Here is a 27,868-nt window from a genome sequence, read left to right on the forward strand (position 1 = left end):
CAACCTATTTATAAATTATGTAGTACAAGACCTCCGATGATATCTTTATTACACAATAAATACCTAACATTATTGCACTGTTGTGTGCTGATGACATTGAAAACTGTGCTGAGAAATTCGGTCTTCACAAAGGCAAATTAATACTTGTAGAGACATTTCCTAAAAACAGTTGAATGTGTCTTAATTTAGATAAAACTAAAATTATTGTATTCAGAAACGTTGGATTTCTGAGGAGTAACGAAAATTGGTATTATAAGCGTAAACAATTCAGAATCATATCTGGGAATAAATAAATGGGATTATATTTCACTCCTATACGTATAGACGAAAGCAAAGCGAGATCTCGCAATTCTGCACATAGTGAGTATTATTCAAGAAATAAGTTAGGCACGTTTTCCTTAACAGAAGCTTAAAAGGTTTTGATTACACCTGTATTATCCTATGTCACTGAAAGTTGTGAGTATGAATATTCACATACATTTGAAAAGGTACATGATAGGTTATAGATTTATAAACCTTTCGAGACATATATACTCCATTTTACCATGAAGAGATTGTGGACGATTATCTCTATTGTAATTATTTGTAAATGTATTAAGTATTAGATTATATTGGTTAGAATGGATCATAACCGATATCCAAGACAATTTTACATTATGCTGAGAAAATGGACGAGTTGGTGAAGTTACGTGGGTTTCGAAAGTTAAAGACATACAATTTAGATATGGATTTGGATACGCTTGTTTCGTACAGGATGTAGGAGATGAAAAAGTATTTGTATCCAATTTCAGGCAATGTCTTAAAGACAATTTCATTTAGGATTGGAATTCAGCCGTAAATAAATCATATATGGCATATCAATATATCACATTTTATTATATTTTTCCGTTGAGTCATATACAGCCATTAATTTACCTATCCATCTACGAAATGCGTTAAATGCATGGTTCGCTCTTAATTTAGCTATAGAAGAATCACGGGATAATTACATTCCCCTATGAAGTGAAAAAGGTTCAATAGAAGATGAATATATAATTTGCGCACAGTTCCTTTGTATGCATATCTTAGAAACATATTCATCTAATAAATTTTAAATTCAAAACACCCGTGTGAGGAAATAATTCATTCTCTGATGAAGTCTAAGAACCCTGTCATGATGTATCATCTTATACAATATTTGTTTTCGGCATTCACATAACATGACATTCTACCTGTACTATGTTATTTTCTTTTTCTGCCTATATAGAAACTCAAACCTCTGTAATTACATAATAATAATTCCCATTCATATTCCTACACAATTCTATTGTGTGATGTATTTGTCCTTTTTCTTTCCTTTTTTACCTTTACTATTATAATTTGGTATTAATCTGGCGCTATCCATCTTTGCAACATTGTTATGTAACTATATTTTTTATGGATTCAAGGCCTACATTACGAATAAACTATTGTCATGGTCACCAGTTTCCGAAACAATGTTCGGAAATAATTTTTACATTTATGGAAGCTCATCCCTGTCCTCTGCACTCATCAGGTTCCTGCATGTTAAAGACAACGATTTAGATATCCAAACCTCGCCATTTTCTGGCTCTTGTTTCTAGACAAATTCTTATCCACAAGAATACAATACCTTTCTATCGGAGTCTTCCTGTGAGGACAAATCTCCTAGGCACATCCATTGGCCACCCATTATTATATTGACGGACAAGCTTCGACCACGTGATAAATCATTTGAAGCTATTGATAACAGGAAAACAGAGGGACACTAACGGAATCCTCAGCCTTCACATACATTTTAGACTTTTGCAAACGTTTGCAACAGGAACAGGGAAGTCGGACGCGTGAAATGCGAGCTGTCCAGTTAGCCAACCATAACTTGTTTTTGCAAGATGTGATTGTTTCACAGCTCCGCGATGATGACGCAGACAGCTTAGGGAGATGATCGCGCGACAAGCATATATTAATCCTATTCCATTCCATATGTCAAGGTATCACATATGTCCTGCGCATGATTACACTCCTATTATATACTAATCACTGACTGAAGTGTGTAGTGCTAAGGACGACCTTGGATTAATATGAAGAAAATTTTCACAATATATACGATCAGTAGGAAGATCTGTATACATTAGACAAGCATGGTCAACAACAGATAAAAAATACACGGGCACACACATCTGATCACATTAGCAGGCTACAGCCAGTTAAAATGTGGGCGACCTAATTAACCTTGCACCAGTTGTACAAAGTGATATCTGAGATGATTCTAATGTATAATGACGAGCCTTGGGCGAAAATCCATGAATAGACATGCTGTCCCAATCGACTGCCTAAGTTGTCCTTTTCCTTAACATAATAAGCATTAGCTGACAAGGACCACATATAATTTGCATGACTCGGATTTAGTACCTGATGTATAAATAAATACGTCTTTTCAAATCTTTTTATTTAAACAGACACGAGCTCTCATGCAGTTACTTTAACAAATGCTTATAATAGGACTGGGAAGACTGATAACGGGCGTCCATGATAGAAAACGATAACAAAAACATTAGAATTTGTATCTACCCTGGACATTTACAAACATACATGTTCTGATATCCATAGCGGTCAGTCGGACACTTTTTCATTTTTATTGCATATTTGGTGTCTTTAAATTTTATATACTAATGATAGTTTGATGATACGATACAGTTGTTTAAATGCCATATGACGAATTGGGGAGCATATATAAAATTAATAGGTGCAGAGGCTACTGAAACCTAACATTTGTGAAGCAATCTAATATCTTCAATCTTTCTTCTGTCCATATTCTCCACTTTCATGATATATTTGTCTATGTAGCTAAATTGGAGTTAGCATTGCGTGCGTATTTAATGGCGAGGACATGTGATGTGAACTGATTTGCATCATTAGGAATCAAAATCCTTTGTCGGTGTAGGTAAACCCAACGTAAGTAATTTATCTCCAGTTGTCCTTTTGATGTCCAAAAGGCTAATTAAATCAGCATTTCTCAGCCAATCAAAGCTTCGTGGATATTGACTCCTAGCTATGTTGCACATATCAAAGATCAATGCTAAAACAACCTTTCTTTACTATTTTATGGGTTTTAGACAAGCCATCATGTGTGTATTTGTGATTTGGATTTATAACGTAGCTTTAATAAAATTTCAATCATATCTCTACGACGTCTGCAGTGTGGCAGTTTATAGTGATGTTTGGCACCGACGCATCATACTGAAGATATGAAGCATCATATCCCACCCTGTCACCTTATCCTGACACCAGGTCGACCCGTCCTAACACTAACCTCTTAATGCTGCTGTTAGTACCATTTTTATAAGTTTTTGGTATGACTCGACTGGGGTTCGAGCCTACGATTTCTCGCATCCAAGGAGAACGATCTAACCGCTAGACCACCGGAGGAGTGACAAACCATCAAATGTATCGGACCAAAAAATCATTCAATTATTAATTTTAAACGAACTATGAAACATAAATATTCATAGATTACATCTTTGAAGAAATTATATTTACTAAACCACTGTTAAAAAATGAACACTCTCTCTCTATCGATTGATCGATGGATAGATTGATCAATCATTGGATTTATCGGCTCTATATATAACCATACCTCTATACAGAAAAGCTTCAAATATATTTTTTCATAAAAACAATGGGAGCAGATACTTGTCTTTGTATGATTGTAACGTTGTGGTAATCTCCGTACCAATATTATCCATCCGTCTATTTTTACACCGTATGTACATATATGTACGCATGCATGTATACCTCCTTGTCGGCATCCCTCAATGTCAAGACTGTTTGTCTGACTGTTAATGCATCTAAATAGCCATTTACTTACCAAATAACCTGTCCATTTACCTACTTGCATCTATCTACTCGATTTATTACTGGACTCGCCTGGTTATGAATTTGTCGTGTTCGTTGTTAACCAGGAAGTAACTTATAATATGTCTAGACTTTTATATGGTCAATGTGCAACAATGCCCTCTTCATTGGAGAAGTTATCAAGTGCATTTGTTTTATTTTTGTCTTTAGATTATAGATAAAATTCTTTTGAAACTAGGAAGTGTTGCCTGTTTGAGTCAACAATCTTCGACTAAATGTAATCTGTTCATTTTTTTTTTCTTTAATCCCGTTTACACGAATCATATATCGCCGTCGAAAAATAGTCTCTCTGATAAATGTACTCAACAGAGCACGCGTAAAACCTTCAGATAAATTCAGCCAACTATTTATGCACACCGCTGCGCAATTATAAAGTGGAATATAGCATGCAGTCCTCCTACAGTATTAAAGAAGAGAGACAGTTCAAAGTAGAAACATAAGTCGTGAAGTCTTTCCCTAATACAAATTATTATTTTAGAAATAGAAATAAAGATGTACACAAAGGTAATTTTTTCAACGCATGTACACACGAACAAACACATGAACGAATGACAAAAGCCAGCGATACGGACAACTGAAACTTTTAAAACTCACCCAAGGCCTAAATAATATAATTTTCAATTACTGCAAAAGGGACAAGAGGAAAATCACTTCAAATGAAGTAACTAAATCACTATATCTATACTGAAAAGTACTGTAGATATGTTGATTAGTCTTCCCTCAAGGCATTCCTAACCTTTTAAAATGCACCAGTAATTGTTCGACGTCGACAAGTAGTTTTACTGATACGTATCTTGTGTATGTGTGTGGGTACTCGTCTAGCAGTCAGATCAATATAATAACATATGCATTCTCACCTCTATAAAACTGATTGGATCAGATATCTGTTCCTTTTACTGCTCATTTGGAGAAACATTTTGAAACATTCACCTTACCACAGAGTTAATGTAGGATAAACTATATTTATTCACCAATATAGTCCTATACGGTCTGACTGAAAATATTGACTTGAAACAATGGATACAAATCAAAATTAAAATCAGAAGCTCTATTTATATTAAGTCCGATAGTTAGTTTTCTTGCAAACGAAGGTACCGTTAGCGACTTATTACTGTGCAAGCTTGTTTCTTATATAACAAATGTTCGCTGCCTTCCTCCGGTGTCGTCAAGCCCTTCAGTCCTATATCAAGCATTACAACGACGTAGTTTTAAACGTTTTGAACGTAGATACGTTAGCAGAAATATTGGGACCGTTTTGTTATTTTCCTGCTTTCAGTATACTTTTTTTTAAATGATGTTTAAGTTATTGCAAGAAGCAAGAAAATGGGTCGACACATTTCATGACAATAAAAAGTCTGCTTTCAATTAACTAACAAAAAAGTAATGTTTACTATAAAAATATAAGTAATATTTTGTGAAAACAACGTACAAATACTCGTCGTAAACGTGCTTTCGCATTATGAATTATAGAAAATCATTACCATTGAATATTAACTTCCAAGGAAAACTAGTCCCAAAATTTGGGAAACACTGCCAGGAAAGAGACTTCATCTCATTTTGTATATTATTTGTACTTACTGTATTTGATTTAGAAGGATAAGTTAGAAAAATATATCATTTATCTTGCATTGACTTTTCATTGACTGAATATTTATCGTGTCGTGACACTTTTCCCACACAATATTAATGAGCAAACCCCACACATAGATCCAAAACATCATTTTACGTAACTATGTCCGTGGTATACTCTAGGTTCATAATCAGTTACGTGGTAAACCTTATCACTGTTTGAATAACACAATTTGATGCCAATGGAAACAAGATAAGATATGCTATTTAATTAGACTATCAAGTGCTATAATTTTTGTATTTGTGCAGTCGATGTTACAATGAAGGTGTTGTGTACAAGCGCATTCATAACTGTGTTGTGTCTTGGAATAGTTCACTTAAGAGTGGTAAAATCAAGCAAATATTTAGTAAAATGCAACAGAGAGAAAACTAAATGCTTAAACGATATATCAAGCAAAGGCTTCATTTCGAAGGAGGTAAGCTTTCATGATTCTGCTCTGGCATTGGCTTTAAATACTTAAGTCGTTTTATTCTCTATCGGAGGGCCCGAGTGGCCCAGTGGTCTAAAGCACTCGCCGTTACGGATCATTACCATCTCACCTCTGTCTGCGTGGGTTCGAGTCTCAAACTCGTCCACGGTGAATATGTGAGAAAGCTTGCCAGTAGCTTCTCGTGGGTCGGTGGTTCTTTCCTGGGTTTTCCCCTAGTTATTCCTCCACCATTTATACTGGCCGCCATATATAGCCGATCTTGTGCTGAACAAATGGCGTTAAACACTACAACAAGATCATTCTCTTTTGATGTCTTAGTGTTTCCACCTATTTGCTATATTTACCAAAATCTATTTTCTTTTCTAATTACTTGGGCTTGATGAAATATAATATGGTGATAGGTAAAAGATAAGTTCCAAACATGTAATAGCTTCCACACCTAAACAATACGTGGGAAAGATTCTCTTTGTTTATGCTATTTTGTTTGGATGAGAATATTACAGTTGTCAACATAACATGATACACATTTTAACAACGCATGTATTGTTATTTGATCTTCTTTACCAAAGCGATTGATAGATATTGAACGAAATAAAAATAATTAAAAAAAAAACATTATTTTCTGTTACATTCATGGTGTCTCCACATTTAGAAATTGGTTATATGCTGCACGAGTGGTTATACCAAATTGAAACCGTCTGTGCAAGATGCTTACGAATTGACGAACCATCCATGATGGTTCTAATTTCAATCAACTTATTGTTTGTCCTCTAAGCATCCTTTCATCTTTGATACCTTTACCGTAAGTCATATCAAGTAACGTGCTTCTTTCCTTACAGACCAATGTACCAGGCTTTTACAGCGCAGAGGAGACTAATTCACCACTGAATACAACAAATGATACGGTAGTGACAATAATGTTACTAACTAATAACAAATAATATTTACAAATATTGTATTATACAGAAACACAATACGAATAATTTAAAATGTATTAAATGATTTGACTGTGACCTTTCAGGAAATTACATGTATGAAGCTGATATAGTGATTTAAAAAACGTCACCATTATTCACTAAATATTCCTATTACATAAACACGTCTTTCTTTGCGGTATTCTCGTCAATTTGTAGTCTGTTCGTTTCCTGTGTGTGTTATAATCATGACGTTGAATGCTAAAGGGTGACATAACAAATGTGCAAACTCAGTTTAATGTAGTACTGTGTGATGATATTAATTAAAAACTGGGAAACCTGAATAAGAGGATTAATCTCTTATCAATGTGGCGATGAAATAAATTTCACATATCAATAACTTTCATTTTATGACCTGTAAAGCATCTTTAACCTGAACCAAGACCATTTCAGTTTTCTAATTTGTAGTGAAATGTTAGGTTTCGGAAGGGCTGGCTGTTCATAAAGCCAGCCGTATGCTTTCTTGCTTACATAATTGAGCGTTTGAGTGCATGATGGCATGCACAATTAGATTGTTAGAAGTTTGGTTGGAAATTGTACCGATGGTTGCAAATGTTAATCTGAAGCTAACGTGGTGGTAGTGGTGTTAGGAGTTGCTACAGACAAAGCGTGGTCATCAATAGACATATCTTTCAAAGCTGAATTGATTAGTTGCCTTAGCTCAGTGCTTGATCTGTGACTGTACGTTTTGAGAGACTCCCTACGTTTTGATCTGTCATAAAGGCAATCTTTTCTGTTATCAAACCCAGCATCGCTCATAATTTGAACTTTTTCAGTGCGGAGTTAGTGACCAGTGTAGGGTTGATATCTAGCGTTCGTGCAAATGTCAGGCATGAATGAAGAAGACTATTGGTTTTACAGATTCTCAAATATACCATTTGTCAACTAATTCTGGTCATCTTAGTGTTTGTTTGCTGCAGTTTCTTTGATATATTTCTCGTGTTCTAATTAGTTTAAACCACGCTACTTTATCCGTAAATAATCAATATTCTCGATAAAATAGTACTCTAGGAATGTAACAAATATATTTGTCTCAAGATGTAATCCTGAAAATCTAATTACTATTCCTCCCAAATGAAAATTCACTTTCAAAACGAATTTGTAAGATACATATTGCTATGTCAAACTCAGCATGATTTATGAGTTGTTGTATAAATGTGGTTTCTTATTTCCTTTAATATAATAGCTAGAAGCGTATTGAAGTTTTCTTATTTCATAAACTAAAACGGTCGAGGTTTTGTTTTGTTGAGTATATACAGATCGGATATTGTGATATAATGATGTTTTACAACGATATTGCAAGTTGCCTCTTTCTTTACAGACCAGTGAGCCAGGCTTTCCCAGTGCAGAAGACCCAACATCGCCACTGAATGTGACAGACGACACGCTGGTTGGTATTGTCAACATTGTTTATAAGCATGTCTATAATATTGCCTGTTGATAACAAATTGCGCTTTAACTAAATTTTTGCCATCATAACATAAGATAATAACATTGATAATATATTTATATTAACTTCAAGGGCGTGACCTGTATACATATGATGCCGATATCTTTAAATGAAAAATTATAATCGAATGCTTCTTTTTCTTAAAATTTGGTTCAATATCTAAATCTTCTTATCAAATTCTAGATGGTATTTCTTTGCTGCTAATACCTCGACACTTAAAAATATCTATATTTTTTACGGCTCATGTCTGGTTGCATTTTGTCATCAGAGTATGTCAATCATAAGCGTATGGTTATTCATGGAGAAACCATACTTTTAAAACGTTAGATGTTTTACCTTTTTTGTCAGGTGTTTTTGAACTTCAGCGTAATAGCCCAATAACCGTATACAATGCTCAAGGTTGCGGATCGTAATAGTTTCGAAGGCATATCTCTGTGTCTAAGCCATTTCGACTCAACTTATCTCCGTGTGCAGGTCTCATCTTGGATTAACTTTTCATGCCGTACTATTATTGTCATGCATGTAGAATGGGGATCTAAAATTGCCAAGCTATGACCAAATGGGTATATAAAGATGGTGTAAAATATCTTAGAAAATATGAGAATCACATATATTAATTCACATTTTTCATTCTGGGCAGCTGCTCGAATATATAATTATATGGTGGGAACATCTTTTTCAATATACGTATCAGGATCTAAATCAAGAGAGAAGGTAAAAGTGCTAGTCAAATCTAACGATTCACTGTAAACTCAGAGTATTTTGCCGTTTTCCTTGAACTTAAAACAATCTCATAACCTAGAATGGAGAAATAATGTGTTAAATGTCTTTCCAGTTCACATACATTATATCCTGTGTGTTTACATAATTTTGTGCCCAAAGTTATACTGTTCTATTTCCTAATTTATTCAAACTGTGCTAAACCTCAAGAATACATCGTATCTTTGTCATTCGCAGAGGTTTGAATGGGAAAATGCATGTATTGTATTCACAAAATGAACAAATTACTTATTGGTGAGTGGCATTTATTTGATGTCAGTAAAAAATTCGTTTTTAATGATTTGGTTATATAAGCGTCCTTCGCTTCATAAGCAGTACAAATAAAACATAACTAAGTTACATTGATGTAAAGTGCCAGATGAGAAAGATACAATCCTGCTACTGGAAACGAGCATATGTAAAATCCTGAGATGTTAGAGTACTTTCTGGCTGATATCAATGCCAACTTTGATAAAGTATATGATGTCATTATGTGTTATATCATACAATTTTTACTGGTATTGTTCGTTTTAAGGATGATCGCAATTTCATGGAAGATGGGCCTTGTCTGCATGTGGTGAGCAAGTCTTTTGTCTGCTACTGTTAAAACATTCTAGAATAATTTAAAGCTCAGAAAGTTTTGTTAAATATTGGTCTGTTAAGGGCTGATTAAAACCCGACTCTGGAGGAAATCGCAAAACATTAAACACCAAATAGGAAAAGAGTGACCAGATTTAATGAAACTGTCAGACTGAGTTACTTTCTTGAACTCAGCTTCAGAAAAAAGTGGTAAGTTTGAATTAAAGAAAACTATCAGAGATAGCAAATTGTAGGACATAGTTGGACTATCAGAAGATTTTGTCCGCATGATTATTCAATACAAATGTAGATGCATGCTTTTGACTCTAATGGTGTCCTTAGATTTCTTTATGCTTCCAACGTATTGCCACAGTCGTGGAATATTACTAAACCACCCGTCTGCCTACCAGTATTTACTGCTTGACACCGGAGTAAACCACTGTCTTGACAAACTCTTTTACGGACAACATAATCCACACTACGCCACTTTCTATCTAGTTTCCACGAGTGACTCAAAGGCTTAAAGGTGAAACATCTTCGGCAAAATGTGGATCATATCTAGTAATTAATTAGCCTTTTTCGTTACCACCAATCGCACAAATATTTGTTTACAGGGCAAGAAATTTAATAGTTTCATATCGATATCTGAGGTTCTAAGAACAAAGCCTTGGAGAAAACCATATCTGTATTGACTACAGTGGCGTATTGTATATAGGTACATAATTGTACAGAGTGACGTAGCACTCTCTCTCTCTAAGCACACACACACACACACACACACACACACACACACACACACACACACACACACATATATATATATATATATATATATATATATATATATATATATAATATAGGGATCACTATAGCTTACATGAGCTGAGAGAAAATTTAAAAGTGTTTGTAATGTCTGCATCTGTAGCATTTTGGACGGGCCCATTTTAAATATATTGTTTGAACAGAGCAGAAGTACTTCAGTGACTATATATTCGTATGTATTATGATGTGGATGAAGTTTATAGCTCTTTTCTGACTGCTAATTGACACTACGAGGAGGCAGATTCCTTTCTAACCACAACTCATTCATATATTACTGTACTAAATGTCGGATGAGTAATGATTAAGTTTTGGGCCCGTATAGAATTTGCACGTAAACAAAACGTTTTGAAACAGAGTACTTCAATATAAATCCCAAAGTACAATCGTGCCATCTAGCGCCATATAACATGGATGGTGCAGTGTGCTATGTCTATCTGTAGGTATGTAGATAGGCACGACGATGGACGCTGATATTCACTCCTTTAAGGTAAATGAAATATGAAAAGTAAAGTATCATGTATTGTGTAGAGATATTTGGTACCCTCACCGGAAGAGAATGGACTTTAAATTACATTTAAAATGCATTTAAATATACTTTTCGTTTATCTTTGTAGGAAAATAGAATCCTAGGGACAAGAGGCTACAGGTACCCAGTCAACAACAAGTTCTCAAAAATCGCAACAAATAGCAAAGCAAAACTGAAAGCCATCAAAGGGGTTAGTACACCAAACTTATTACTATAATTAATATTTTTTTTATTTTCATATATGTTGTCTCAGTATTTACGTTTCTGTTTTTTTTAATAGAAAAGATAAGGTGTTCATTTTCTTTGCAATGTCGTTGCATAATATTGTGTCTCTTAACATAGTTGAAGGCCTAAATTGATACTGTCTAATTCTTGTAATTGCATAAAAGTATCACTCTGAGAGTTTGGCCATTTACGAGATGGAGATGGATGAAAATCTTTCAATTGTTCCAAATTATATTTACGTTTGTAATTGCTCCTAAAAGACGTTGTACCCTATATTAGTCAGGGAAAGGAAATCTCATAAATTATTATTCTCATTATTATTATTATTATTATTATTGCTCAATACCTATGTAACTTTCTTATTCTCATTTTGTTAAATGTTCTCCTCATTTTCTACTCTACGATAGGTCCTCTCTTTGCTCATATATAAAATGTCTAGCCTTTTGTTTTCTGGTCTATATTACGTAAAATGTTGAAGTCCTAAAAGGCTTGTGTCCTTTTGTATATCCAGCGTTTATAGGTATAACTGCTTAGACAATGATCAGTTGCGAAACAAATCATTTCTCACTTCCACTGTATTTAAATGCGTTTATCTTTCTTATCTTTCTTAATAGTATAGACCGTCCGATTGTCTCTATTCTGTATTCCTTTTCAGCTCTAATTATTTCATTAATTACTGGGTTTCTGCAAGCTTGTTGAATTTTTTGTATTATTATTAAGTGCATTCTTTGCTTATTTCGATCGTCTTTCTATTTTTTTTTAACGCTTTAAGAAATCCGAACAGGGGAGTGTGCCTGTTTCGTTCTTCACCATAGGGTTGCAGTTAGTCTGGATAATTTATGATCTTCTATTTGTTTCTGAATGATATGCAGCTGAATTTGGATTTATAATATGAAAGAGAAATATCAGTGCCATTGTCAATAGCAACGCCCAGTCGTCCCTGGAGAATCTACTGTCATATCATACATCTTAGCAGACAGACATAATGTTGATTATGTTTCTCTGTATAGCCAAGCCAAAATACACGAATGAAGTATCATGTCATGAACACACACGATTTCACCTCCTACGATTCCAGAACACAATATTTTGAATCGGTAGCAGATCAAATGATATTTCTATCTCTCTTCAACAACACGTTGTTCGTTTAAGTTTGTGTAAATTTGTGTTGCCCCGTTCTCAACAGATTATTAATAAAATCAGTACAAAGTCATACAAATCCACCTGAAATAAGAAACCTCATGCTCACATGTTCCGATACTGTGAATGCTAGTCTTTACTAACCCACTTTAATATTATTTTGTATTTTCCTTATGATCTGGTGGAGTTTAGACTTCTAGGTTCGACACTGTCCATTCCACTCACCAGTTGGTGTAGGGATATGACTCTTTCGAAATGTGTCATATATACCTTTTCTTTCTTACTGCATCCTATAGACAGGGGCATGTTAGTGATTTGTCTGTTTTAGGGCAAATGGTAATCTCCCTTTCTGTCTGAAATATATGTATGTTTCTTTACCATCCTCTCAACTCAGGCCTACATTCAAAGTAACACTAATTTCCACATGCTATTTTCTTGCGCACGTGCTTTCTACTAGACCCCACTGGTTTTTTTTCTATTTCTACTAATATACTGTCTGAAATGTATGTATGCTTCTTCGACAGCCTCTCCACCCAGACCTACGTTCAAATTATACTAATAATCCACGTGCTATTTTATTGCGCATGCGCATTCTACTAGATTACACTCTCTTCTATATATACTGATAGCAACTGTGCAGTTACTACCACGTGATGCTTGATTCCCACGCAGTTATCACTTACTGATGACGATTATTATTATTATTATTATTATTCAGGTTGAGCTGGTTGAAGAGCAGACATACGAAAAACGAGTGAAGAAAACTATGGATGCTAACTGGAACGACATGTGGGCTGTGGTTTGTCTCGAACGTGATATATGCTAGTATATCTTCATGTACATGTGGTGCTGTGTTTGTCTCGAACGTCATATACGCTAGTATATCATAATCTACATGTGGGCTGTGGTTTGTCTCGAAAATCATATACGCTAGTATATTATCACATACACGTGGTTTTCTTTCTACTCTGACTAGTATCATTTTTCTCTCGTCGCTTAAATTAGTAACAGTTGAGAAAATAAACTTTAAGTGGTAGATATGTTTGTGACATTTGCTTATGGCCGATATAGTAAATAATTGTATACCATCCAGTACGATACGATAGGACCATGACAGCACTCGCTGGTTTGCATTAGACTGAGCCGTGGGTAAAAGATCATCGAATACAGCCTAGCACTTAACCTTTGTCTCTTATGTGAATAAAAAACGCTCACTGTTCTCGGTTTTATTCCGTTTTTGTTGCCCACTAATAACAATATAAAAATATAAAAACGTGTCTATAATGTGAACATTATTTATTTTACATCGATTTATTTCACTTATTGTAACACATTATTTTGGATTTTTAAAGTAGCTTTAACAATTTTTCAGTCATATCGTTACGATGTCTGCAGTGTGGCAGTTTATAGTTATGTCTAGCACTGGGGCATCATGCCGCATATATGTAGCATGATGTCCCACCCATACACATTATCCTTACACACACCATGCTAACCAAACACTAACTACTTAATGCATAGCGCCTAGGGAGGCAGCTGTTAGAACGATTTTTATGAGTCTTTGGTATGACTTGGCCAGGGTTCGAACCCGCGAACCCCCCCCCCTTCCGCATCCTAGGCGGACGATCTAACCACTAAACCACCGTATGTATGTATGTATGTATGTATGTATACAAGTTTAAACACTGATTTGATTTAATAAAGAATAAGACTTTATTTGTCTCATTTTTAGAACGGAGCAGTGGTTCCGTCAATGAAGGTGATCGAGGCATGGAATCTCGGATACTCTGGTCGTGGGATTTATATCGCAGTTGTGGACGATGGGGTTGACATCTCTCACAGTGATTTATTTGTCAATACGGTAAACTGCAAGAGAAATGGTATAAGGATGATAGCATTAACAAACAATTTTACCAGTATAAATTATTGCCCAAATATTTAGTCTCCACTCTTATTTCTTGGTTGGTTCTAGTAGATTACGCTTAACATAAAATGAATGCATGCTTACATTCTAAAATGGACTCGTCGGTTTTGTTTATAAACAGAATCATACAGGGTTAAAAATGTATCCACTGGGCAACGACTTAGTAAACCCATCACCCTTCCGGCGTGCAAGCAACTATTAGCTTCTCAACTAAGCTCAAGTTTCCCCAAAATGATGGAACGTAGTCATAATGTGAGCAAGTTTGCAAAACAGACACACTGATGAAATCTTCTCTTAACACACAGTCAATTTGGATACCAATGCTCAAAGTTCTTACCTAGGTTATCATTAGAAGTAATTATACCCAGTTACAAATATATGCCAAATAATGCAAAATGTGCCTTCTCTTGATCCTACATGATGATACACGATATGTAATAGTTTCCAGTCGAGTCACAAGCCCTTCAGGTGTTTGCAGACCCTGTGCGTGTACATGTAGTACAAGCACGCGCAGGGAGCGAAATTTTTCAGCACACATGCTGGATCTTTGAGCACTTTGAAATACATGCGGCGATGTCTGCGCCTGATTTACATAATGATAGTTTTGACTTACTTTGCATTGACATAACCACGCAGATATCAGCGAGTTTGTGGTTATAAGAGCTGTTTTATGTTGTTGTTGTTGTGGGGTTTAACGCCATTTTTCAGCATACGATAGGCTATACATGGCGACCAGTATTAATGGTGGAGGAAGAACCCCGGGAAAACCCCAGAAAGAACCACCGACACTCGAGAAGCTACTGACAAGCGTTCTCACAGCTGTTCTATGCAGTGTATGTGGATTGAACACCAATATGAAATTATTATTTGTTCTTGAAATTAATTCGTCTTCAAACATTGATACATTTGAACATTTTTTTTGGTAATAGTTTTAAAAATATTTTAAGTTTAGAAATCTTTTAATAAGTGCTTTACTTTCTACGGTGTATCAGCTATTTTGCTGTATATGTAAATAGTTCTGCCTCATCGCATAAACCATTGCTCTATGACCCCAAACATAGACCATATGGTCAGTGGACAAATTTCGTCAATATTTTATTGTTTGGCATGTTGGCATTATTCCGAGTCCCGCACATACAGCTTAAAGGAAGACAAAATCTAGGACAAGGTGATAAATTGCAACGGTAATCCAATTATAAAAGCAGTTAAACTGTTTTACTATTTAAATGTTACCTCCTAAACTCCTGACAATGATGGCGTAGTCTTGCGCGATAAAGTGCAATAGTCGTATATTCCAATAGAATGTGGCTGTTCTGTAGAAAATAGCCATTGATTTCCAGGTGGAAGGGATGCATATATTTAACATGGAGAAAAATATTATCATGCGTATTAGAGACTTACAATTCATCCAGAGATATTGGTTATCGAAATGGGGTACGTGACTTGCCTTGTGTGCATAGTTCAACCCTATAACCTTTCGACTAAGCGCACATTCCCAATAATGAGCGGAAAATAGTCGTGAGAGGAGGTGTATGTATTCATGTAAATGTGGATGCATGTATGTATGTATATATATATATATATATATATATATATATATATATATATATATATATATATATATATATGTGTGTGTGTGTGTGTGTGTGTGTGTGTGTGTGTGTGTGTGTTTGGATTTTTAACGTAGCTTTAACAATTATTCAGTCATATCGCTACGATATCTGCGGTGTGGCAGTTTATAGTGACACCTAGCAACAGGGCATCATGTCGCAGACAGGTAGCATGATGTCCCACCCAGTCACATTATCCTGACACCAAGCCGACGAGTCCTAACACTAACCTGTTACTGCTGAGCGCCAACCGAGGCAGCTGTTAGTACCATTTTTGTAAGTCTTTGGATTGACTCGGCCGGGGATCGAACCTACGACATGCGTCCGAGGCGGACTACCTAACCACTAGGCCACCGGAGCGGTGTATGTATGTATGTATGTATGTATGTATGTGGTTTACAAGACAACAGAGACGGAGAACAGTAAGCGGAAGGGATGTCAATAATACTATTCAATTATAGCTCCTGTTGGACGGGGTAATTTGTTTACGCTAGACGGGCCATGTTCCACCATGATACATCTTCATATCTCCACCAATACAAGGAGAATACAGTGGTTAGTATACCAAATTAAACATGACGACGGAACACGTTCGCCTGCCAGAAAGAAAACAGCGTGACATTTCTGTATGCAAATCATCGACACTGTAACTTATCTGATGACTTACAATGTGTGTTATGCACGTGATACATTATTCATTGACTTATAAAATGTGAATTAAAATTGTGTGTACGGATATGTTTCTTTTTAATTTAGCATTGTATTATCAACAGTGTTGGTATAACAAATTGCTTTATGACAGCATATCGAAAACCATGTTATTGTAACATAGGGTTTATGGATTGAACATTTAAGGAAATATTCCGATCCACTTATCAGTTCCAATTAACTATTATCGAATTTGTATTGGTTAGTAGCCAGAAGGAAAGAAGCTGATAAAGTCATAGATTCAAACGTCATATGATTGAAACAACCATAACAACAATCAGCATCCAGCCAAATAGTGACTCTGATATTTAATCTTTATAATACAAAAGCTTGCGATGTATTCGATCAAATGAAGATTCGCCTTGTGAAGGCAGTACACATGATTCGAGATTACACAAAAAGAAGATAGCTTGTTTTGGAACTTACACACGTATGACTTTACTCCTGCCATTTAAAAAATGGCAAAAAAATTTATTTCAGCGGTCGGCCTATCATTATGACTATGTTGCAGATGTCCGGGATCCATCGCCAGTGTCAGGGGACACGTAAGTACACTGATCTAGAGAATAAGCAATTATCTAACTAAATACTCTCTCTCTCTCTCTCTCTCTCTCTCTCTCTCTCTCTCTCTCTCTCTGAATACCAAGCTATTCTAATCCTAAATGCTTCGACCTCTATACAGCTTTCATCCGTCAAACGGGCCAAATTTAAAACATTTTGGGGGAGACTTTCTTTCAAACTATTTTATGTTACATATATTTAAGAGTACATCACATCTTCTTACCAACTTTCATATCAATTGGGGCTAAAAGACATTATGGGACTTTGTACAATGATTTTCTTTATGGGACTTTGTACAATGGTTTTCATTATGTGAATTTGTACAATGGTTTTCATTATGGGATTTTGTACAATGGTTTTCATTATGGGACTTTGTACAATGGTTTTCATTATGTGAATTTGTACAATGGTTTTCATTATGGGACTTTGTACAATGATTTCCATTATGGGACTTTGTACAATGGTTTTCATTATGGGACTTTGTACAATGGTTTTGTTATGGGGCTTTGTACAATGGTTTTCTTTATGGGAGTTTGTACAATGGTTTTCGTTATGGGACTTTGTACAATGGTTTTCTTTCTCTTTTAAGCTGGACATTATTATATTTCAATGCTCAATCTGATTAAAATAACATCATACTATTCAAAAACTGGTTCTGACAGGCATCGATATGCAAATATTGTCTTGCACTTTTAATTAACCAATCATATTGCTGCTTTCAAGATGCTTAAAGTGAAAACATCATTCGAGAAATGTCTTTGCTAACGATTATTATCTCTAAAAAGAATGTCACCATAACATGAATTGTTATCGATGCCGGTCAGATCTCTGTTCATGTCGGAGAACTTGATATTTGATGAGATTGACTATGGCCCAAAAGTTCATGCGGCATTTGGCGTTGGCGACCACACTGTTTTGATCAAAGTGTTTCACTATATTATAAAACAGTAAAAACAAGACGTTTTGTCCAGTCAAATGAATTATTATTTCCCTTTTTTTGTTTTATTGTTTTGTTATTGTTTATTAACTTATTGCCTGCACATATCTCCGGAAAACAAATGCCTTCAGAGACGAAATGCGGATGAGAGACTAATTTATTTTCTTTTCCTTACGAACAGACATGGAACAAACTGCGCCGGTCTGGTTGGTGCTGAGAAGGACAATAATAAATGCATTGCAGGGATTGCATACAAAGCAAACATTGTGGGTAAATACAAAACAAACATAACTCACTGCTGTTTCGAATCCCTCGAGCTGTTAATAATATACCAGGATTATCGTTTAATACGGTTTATACATTTCACGACTGTGTTCTGGCAGCGCTTGTACTTGGAACGCGTTTAATCCTGGTCTATGGTCGGCCCTTTTGAAAAACTTCATTGACTTTCTGTGATGTCATTTATCCTACAAAAATTAATTCGGTTTCAAGGAATAAAGATTGTAGGTAAATCGATTTGACAAAATTTACGCTTTATTATGTACTCTCAGGACTGACTATTTTTGCTATTTCTTTGCCGAACCAGACACCTGTAGATATGGCTTCCTTCCAATGTTACGGCTATATGCATATTTGTTGTCTCCTTACGACAAAGAATACGATGACGGCGATGATGATGATGTGTAATTGTAGTAGTAGAAGTAATAGTAGTAGTTCTTAATCGTATCGGCATATTAAGCTATTTTCTATAATTTATTCTTAGGAATCCGTTTGCTCGGATCTGGAACAACTGACTGGATGGAAGGAAACTCGCTATCCCATGAACTCTCCAAGATTGATATTTATTCAAACAGCTGGGGACCAGAAGATGGCCATGGTTTTTCCACAATGAGGACATTAACGTCAGCTGCAATTGAAAGAGGGATTAAAACGGTTCACTTCTTGAGCTGTGCTTTTACGGCTAACATAATACTGTTTATTTATATATTTATCATACTGGAGTTTCCGAGTTATTTATTCGCGATACATATTCAAGTTTCTCAAAAATAACATTATTGTAGCAAAGAGATCAGTCACGCTATTTTCATAAAAATAACATTATTGTAGCAAAGAGATCAGTCACGCTATTTTCATAAAAATAACATTATTGTAGCAAAGAGATCAGTCACGCTATTTTCATACGATCAGGTCACAACGGTATCGCAAAACATATATGATACTAAATGTATACATCTCTGGAAAATATTAATTACATAGCAAATATATGGCAATTACTTTAAAAAACTCCCATAATGATATAGTTATAAGTCAAGATAAAGTATAGTTAAAGTTGTCTTTGATAGAAGTTGCTGAAGATTCTTTTTCTAATTTTAAATGCTTGTTTGATGTATGAATATGTTCATCACACACACAAACACACACATGTATATATATATATATATATATATATATATATATATATATGAATATATGAGTCTGAAAGCAAAAAGTAAAACCTGACGTACATTTTTCTCAAATTCTCATGAGCATGCCATTTCATGAGAATAGAAGTCTTTGATCTGATTAGTGAGTGGCGCAATTTACACTTTTTTTTTTACTTTACTGTTGTTATCATGCCTACTAGTCTCTATCCCTGAATTACCTATGTCTATCTGTATGTCTATCTGTTTGTCTGTCTGTCTGTCTGTTTGTCTCTCTGTGTATATATATATATATATATATATATATATATATATATATATATATATATATATAATGTGCAATTGAAAAATTGATTTAATACATTAACAGAGTAATAAAAAGAGGAGTTTATGTCTAAATTGCAATCTCTTCCTAAATTTAAATCGTTGCCGAAAATGTGTTGCCCTGATATCACTACTTCTGGAACCATATCTTCTCAAAATAGCATTTATATAGACATTCCTTCGACAAATACATTAATTTCTGCTCAGTATAATCTCTTCTTCTTTGACACATGTCGCTGAATAAAATGCTTTTCATCTGCATCGTAATTGAAACATTATGATGTTCATGTATTAAAAATGTCTATAAACTGCAGATGACTGAAATCTACTTACACCTCCCATTAAATATGGTGTACTTTAAACTCTTTTTTATCCACACTTTCATATAGCTAAAGTATACACTTAACCACGAAAATGGTACTTCTTATACACTTACAGAGGGACTATAAAAATGTATACGTACATGATGTTCATTTCCTTTTTTGAACCTCTCTTTTCTGAAAACCATTACTTTTGTTTTACAAAAAATAACCATTTAATACAGTACGTATGTAGGCATACTAAGGTTTCTGAGAACACAACTAAGTTATATCAATATAACATTAAAACTTAACTCAGAATTCAGCTACGTCTCTGGGTCTTTAATAAATATTATCAATTTAATAGGAGACAGCACATTTCCTTGCTTTTATTGTCTGGTTAGGGAAATATCGATTGTATAATATAATACATACATACATATTAAAAGCTGAATCATTCGTCATCTATTCCACTCTTTAGCAAGTTATACCACATAACATTTTGAGTTCCACAAAAGCTCGCTTTAGAAAATATACGAAGTAAGATGTTTACAGGTATTTTATATAGGAAAAAAACACGTATCGCCAGTATCATGTTTTCTCAACACCTTTGTCAAAATGATGATTCTGATCATTACGATACCGTTCCTTCTGGTCAATATAATTTTAAAATGTGAAATATGTATGCGGGCTGACACATATGCTGGCTTTTTGCGAACGCAATACTAGTAGAAACGGAATGAAATTTATCTACTTTTGTTGTTTGTTCTGTCAAAACTATATTCTAACTCCGAGTTACAATGTGTTATTCTCTAACTGTTATCAACTGATCTTTTTAATTCGTATTTTCCATTCATCAGATCATTTTAGTAATATCTATAAGTTTCCTTTACATAAACATCTTCACTTCGAAACTGAACACTGCTTTTGTCTCAGAAGTTGAATGTGTTTGTCACCAATAATTATAAATTAAATTTGATCTATTTACTACTTGTAACTTCTGTCCACAGGGTCGCAATGGCAAAGGGACGATTTATGTATGGGCTGCTGGAAATGGCGGACTGGATGATAACTGTAATGCAGATGGATATGTCAATAGTATATATACTATATCTATATCGAGTATAAGCTCCTACCAAAAAAGTGCCACTTATGCAGAAGTATGTACATCAGTTTTGGCAACAACGTATGGGGGCGGGGGAGGATCTTATAAGTATTTGGTAAGGCCACACACTATTTCAGTACTTTACATATTTCCTCTCCCTCCCTCTCTCTCTCTCTCTCTCTCTCTCTCTCTCTCTCTCTCTCTCTCTCTCCTCTGATTCAAATTTGTTACATCAAAGGGTCATGATTGGTCCTCTCACCGTTTTAAAAGCTCGTTTTTAAATGATGTAACGTTTTGAGATTGATGCCATAAATTAACTTGAAAGATGAAGACAAAAATCATTTCCGAACAGGACACATCTTACTTGGGAACAACGGTAGTTCAGTGGTGCCGGTTCAAATCTTACCATCGGACCAGTCTGAGTCAGCTACCGTGATGTGGCCTTGGGCAAGTCACTATACTCTAATTGTCTCGACACAAATGACCTACTTGCGTTGCTGTTCCATAATGCACCAAATAAAGAAACAAACTTAATGTTTTTCAATGTATCTGAGCCTTAGCTCTTTTGGTTAGTTTCACTGTGTCAAGCAAAATATTACATAATTTCAAAATTAAATTGCACACGTTCAACACTCTCTTACGGCCAGGCAGTAAACACTTCTTCAGATATCAAGTCAGCAACATTTAGAAGCATAAACACTTATTTGCGATGCAGACAAATAGACTTATGATTGTCTCCATTCTTTAATTATATAATTGTTCATGCTTTAACCAAAAACAAGGAAGTGTATAATACGTGAACGTATGAGGACCTTATTTTAAGACACAAATATTGAAGAAGATATACAAAGCAAAACTTAACATAATTATTAATGTCCTAAACTCTACCCTGAATTTTCTACCCCGGCATCCATTACTAGTCTTGCAAAACAACATGCGTCACGTTTGTTATAACCATTTTGTAGGGATGTGAACTGATTACAGTCTCTCTCTAACAAAGGAATATTTTAGTTTGTAGTGATCAATTATGTTAATTATTTCGTTACGTTGACTCTGTTATCATTTCAATAATGTTACCGATTGGAAGTATGAAAAAATAGTGGGACTGAACAACAAGTTTTGACAGCTTATCAAGGGTCCACTTCCAAAAAACTAATATTCATAGACTTCTGTATTAAAAAGACAAGAATAAGTACGAAATGATGAGATATACAATGCACTGGACAATAAAACATATCACAATACTGAAATAATTGTTCAGAAACAAAATGGAGATGAATGAGATGAAGAAATGAAGAGGAAGGAAGAAAAGAAGAAATTAGGTGCAAAGTAATTTCTATTTTGAAGTGACTAACCCCGTCATAATTAACTGAATTTTACAACACAATGAAACGTAACAGTTGCGTGTAGTAAGTACTATCAAACTGGTCACTTAAAGTAATTGTACACTATACTATCGCTGTGCAGTTATCTGCTGTGAGCAATGTTGCCTGACTTTTAAGAGAAATTAGGAGTCCTTTCTAATGTTAGAGACGGCGGCAAATGTTCTTAGTGACACAAGATAAAAGGAAGATTCAGCACATACTTACGTCACTATAAAATGTTCTTTTAGTCAAATTCTTTAAGCAACGAGACAAGTATTAGGAGATTGACAGAACCATTTCAATACTTATATAGTTGTGCAGCCTAGCAGTTCTGGTGGAATCGATGCCACGAGATAGGGAAAAGGTGTGGATGTGAGTAAATTCAAATTATAAATTACATTTTCAGGTTAGCATAAAAGAGATAGCAAGCAGACTGGATATATATATATATATATATATATATATATATATATATATATATATATATATATATATATATATATATTGCATATCATATCCAGTAATAGAGATATAACGAGAAAGCCACCTAGGTCGATCAAAACGAATTTGTAGAATTAAACAGTAATACCAACGGAACGAGGGCTAGTTTAATTTTAAATGTTTTAGTGCTAAACCAAATTCCTCAAAAGTTAAATTACCTTCACCCGAGTATCTTTAAAAATCTGAGAGAGAGTTTTAATCGTGATTTACAAAGTGATTCATACTTATAAATTATTGTTGTTTTGGCTTTTATTTAATTTTTGGTTCAAATTGCTCTGTTGATTTAACATCTCAATTTGACCTATTATCCTTTCTTCGTGTTGAGTTTCCAGTACGCAGAACTTCTGCGTACTGTGGATATCAATAATTAATTTTAGTTTTATAGCTGAATGGTCTGTTTTAAAGCCTTGAACAATAAATGCATCAAATGCAATTTGAAAACATATCCTAAAAGATTAATAAATAGTACAGTCTACATTGTTTTACAGGATTTGTCTATAGTTACGTATATATTCTACTCTCACGATTGACGGCTCTCCATGGAACCACCAAGACAAGTTTTGTTTTGATGTACTGGACTATTATTCCGATCTTGGATTGTTTATCATGCAGTATAATATAAGAGTCAAGCTACATGTTTTGAACAACAAATAGCTGAGGAATTGTCAAAATTTATAATATCCTCTTTCGAATTGCTAAAACAAACAATATTATAATTATTATGACCCTATATATTCACTAGACTAAAACTCAGTCCGTTAACTGATAAATTTAGTAGAACGTATCTGCCCTGACCAAAGCATCGATTTCAGTTAATGCATAATTCAAAATTATTTCTTAAAAGGATAGACACAATTGCACTATTTGCAGTTTTAAGGGTGAATATAACACTTACACTCCCACTTCAGCCTGTCATTATTTTTCAATCTCAGTTGTACTGTGTGTCTTCTGTTGACATCTAATGGATGCATTCTTTTGTTGTACCCAGCAGAAAATAAGTCTTATTTCTAAATTGGAACCGTGTAGATACCTAACATTTATTGATAAAATTTTAATTTGGGTATCCATTACTAGTTCTGTTTTTGAGCTGAAGTTTCACAGAGCTTGTATAGTTATGCATTTCACAAGCAATATCATAAAAATAACTAGCATACACCTTGGGATACACTCTTACACACTCAAACCAGACATGATTAAGAATGTGGTCATTGTAGTACAATGTCATGCACTACTGGGTACATATACGATGTTGCCCAAAGTAAAGACATACGAGGTATAGTCTGCTCTAGCGTGTTGGTTTAAATATCAATACAGTGCATCTATATAAAAAACCACAAACCATCACTCTTGCTCATTCTTTCTTTCCTTTACCAGAAGATTAGAAGCGATTATATACGTGTGTTCTAGTTGTTGGAAATGTTTATGTGTATATAAAGGTTAGCGAAACATAAGAAAGGTATATTGTTATATATACACATATATACCCATATGTACATATATACACATCTATACACACAAACACATATGTTCATACACACGCGTAAACACTATCAAACGTAATTACGTGTTGTTTCTTAATCAGTTAACTGTACATCTAGGCCCATATCAATTTCTTATTAAGAAGGTGAAATTAATAAATTTGTTTATGTGATATAAATGTAAGACATACAAGTTCAGCAGTACATGTACACACCCGACGCCGGTTGAAGTACTCACTTTGCTTTCATGCTTTTACCGGATCAAAGTTGTCTTTGATTGAATCAGCGTGTTCTCTTGTCCCATTGCTTCACCAAATCAACGTCTGCTCTTGTCCAGTTGCTTCAGTGAATCAACGTATCCACTTGTCGCTTTGATTCATTGAGTCAGCGTGTCATTGTATCTCATTGTTTGATTGAATCAACGTATCCAATCATCTTATTGTGTCAGTGAATCATCTCGTTCGTCATTTTCAATAATCAATTATCACAGACAATCAGCGATCTCTATGCACTATCATATATGTCAAAAATAAATAATACCCATTAACATCTGTTGCCACCAACAATTAAAAAACATCATTTGGAGTCAGTTGAAAGTGCCACTATGCTGGGTAATATGGTAATAACAAATGATTCATACATTCATTTAGTATTAGTGCATACATCTACGAATCATTCACAAATAAACCATGTAGCACAATCACTTGTCTAGTCGACAAAAAGCATCAGCATTATTTCACAACTGATAACTGCATGACATATACAAAAGAAAGTTGATTAAAATGACTCATGCTTCGGTTAGTGAACTGGTTTATCACTGAATATTAATCATAAATGTTATCGAGCTGGCCTAGACTTACTGATATCAACAGTGGATATGTTGTTTACAAAGTGCCAAAAGCGTGACCATCATTTAAAAAAACATTCAGGTATTGATATGTATTACCGTATGGGTAAAACAGTAGGTTTACGATAAAGCATCTATCTTTTATTCTCATGCTTTCTCTTCTTTACCTCCTTCGCTCATTCCAACTTTTCTGCTAGGTTTCATGTTCGATTAAATATATTCCGATTTCTATAGAACAATGTCAGAAAAGAAAGATTAGGTATGTCTTTTAGGTCATATGATTCAATATTTAGGAGAAATATGGGCACGCAATATTCTAAAAAGACATCTAGCTCTATTCCAACCATCTTTTCTTCTTTCTGTTTTCATTTTAGATATGCATTTTTACATACTTTCGTTAAGGCTGTGAAATTCCCAGTTACTAAATCTGCGTTACCATACAGTTTACTTCACTGCCTTTATTCAATTTTGCAAATTATTTATATCGCTGATTGATATAGTTTCATGACGCACATGATTAGAGTCTTGTTTTTATTTCTTAGTTCCCGCTTTCCCAAATAGCTAAAGAACAAAATTATTCCCATTTGAAATACGTGTGGCTTGATTTATGTACTTTCCTCCTGTGTTATTATTTCAAAAATAACTAAATTTGGTATTAATAATCCAAACATTTCATTTATTGTTGAAATACTTGATTGCATTCAATCCTCTGTAAGGCAGTCCTTAGGATGGTAGCCCCAAGTCTTAGTTGCCCATGTACAGTGTATGGTAAATATTCAGAAGAAACAAATCTGGCTTGCAACTTAGAAAAACATTCAATATTATTCAACAGGGCCTAGACAAAAACTATTTGCCTTTTTCTTGGAGATAGTCTAGGGGAATACCAATTTTCCAGTAAATTCCTATATCCTTTCTCGTTGTTTTCGGCAAACTACTTGAAACAATTAAATTTAAACGTGTGTGTAATCATCTATATTCTATTAATCGCATCTATAACTACCTATAAAGAGTTGTGCCTGCCTAATATAAAGTACATCTAATACAATTATAGCATGTATTTTGTACCGCTTTAAACAACATTAACATAACAGGTATAGTCAATTGTGAAAGCTCTTCAGCTTTTGATAGGGGCTTTAATAGGCCATATGCATATATTAAAAGGGTACGATAGAGAAGCGATATTATCCGATTGTCTTAAAGTTATCTACATGGAAAACAGCAGAGAGTGACCGTGCATGATGCTCATTTTGAACACAATTTAATTTATATTTGATATTGGTCTATGCCGTCTACACGTTTGGTCCTGTGAATAAATTATATCCTTGAAAACACAAAAACATATGGTATGATTTTCCTTTGAAACAATTTACAAACGTCCACAACTGTACGCAAGCATTGTAAACATACTTTGCGTCAGTTGGCATAGTCATCCAGCAATTGTTTGGAAATGTAGGTGTGCTGGCTGTTTATATTAGTTTTCTCGAAGCAGCAAACAAATTATTGACAATCGTTAGGAAAGTCACGGTATACACTGGAAGTTCAATGTAAGCATAAACACGTGTAGTTTAGAACAAATTTTCAACTTATAAAGCTTAAGAACTTGCAACAGGGCAACTTGAAGTCGCAAGTATGTAACTCAATTGTTTAGATTAGCATGTCCAAGGGGTTTATATTTTGGGGCTGTTTTATTTAGTCTGGACTAATCACTGAAGGTCCGAAAGCAATGCTATTATACTTGATCAAGAATAACGAGTCTCCCAACCTATTTACAGGAAGTATTACTTTCGGTTGTCGGTGGAAAGTTACTACAATGCTTAAGGACTCACGACTACGTAAGTGAGATACAATCGTGATCCACTAATCGCTATTCCTTCTATGCATGTGCAACACGACGTCTGAATACTCTTCCTAGTCAAGTAAAATACGTACAAGGTTTTTATACCCACCGTTAACTGAGCAGAAGGTTAATGTTAACATTTGGTGGGTGATATAAACAATGATACCCCCTTTGCAAAATCAACTTTATGGAGTAAATTTATCAAGCAACTCAAAATATCATTTCGAAACGACTTTGAAAATGCACCACACTTTTAAACGAGTGTCCGAAATATATAGCTATCAAATGCAATACGTTATCCTAACTGGGACCGTTTCTTTATTGCATCTGCTAATATTTGATAGAACGGGAAGAATGACACAGCTGCATACTAACTAAAGAATCAGATAGATTTTCTACCTAGAAGTTCTTGTAATACCTTTATAATATATCTATCATATTTACACTCGCCTGTTGTAATTTTCATTATTTTCGTAACTGAGTTACATGCTTGCTGTAGTCAAAA

The 27,868-nt window shown here is 34.6% G+C and overlaps 1 protein-coding gene across 4 annotated transcripts in view; it reads left to right on the top strand.

The window, feature by feature from the left end:
• Positions 1-5,794: 5,794 nt before the first annotated feature.
• The window catches only part of LOC149779191 (furin-like protease kpc-1), a 40,978-nt gene continuing 18,904 nt past the window's right edge, over positions 5,795-27,868 (top strand). For 3 of the 4 annotated variants that reach the window (XM_089939762.1, XM_089939765.1, XM_089939766.1), the window contains exons 1-11: positions 5,795-5,957; positions 6,812-6,877; positions 8,268-8,336; positions 9,691-9,732; positions 11,171-11,272; positions 13,166-13,246; positions 14,180-14,308; positions 17,170-17,234; positions 18,369-18,457; positions 18,951-19,120; positions 21,242-21,451. In XM_089939762.1, the coding sequence (XP_089795888.1) occupies positions 5,802-5,957; positions 6,812-6,877; positions 8,268-8,336; positions 9,691-9,732; positions 11,171-11,272; positions 13,166-13,246; positions 14,180-14,308; positions 17,170-17,234; positions 18,369-18,457; positions 18,951-19,120; positions 21,242-21,451 (1,179 nt within the window). In that variant the 5' untranslated portion in view covers positions 5,795-5,801. The remainder of the gene's footprint in view (positions 5,958-6,811; positions 6,878-8,267; positions 8,337-9,690; positions 9,733-11,170; positions 11,273-13,165; positions 13,247-14,179; positions 14,309-17,169; positions 17,235-18,368; positions 18,458-18,950; positions 19,121-21,241; positions 21,452-27,868) is intronic. The other variant, XM_089939764.1, reaches the window with a different exon arrangement.

This window comes from Sinohyriopsis cumingii, chromosome 17 (genome assembly GCF_028554795.1).
Source record: "Sinohyriopsis cumingii isolate HCF-2022 chromosome 17, ASM2855479v2, whole genome shotgun sequence".
NCBI classification, from domain to species: Eukaryota; Metazoa; Mollusca; class Bivalvia; order Unionida; family Unionidae; genus Sinohyriopsis; species Sinohyriopsis cumingii.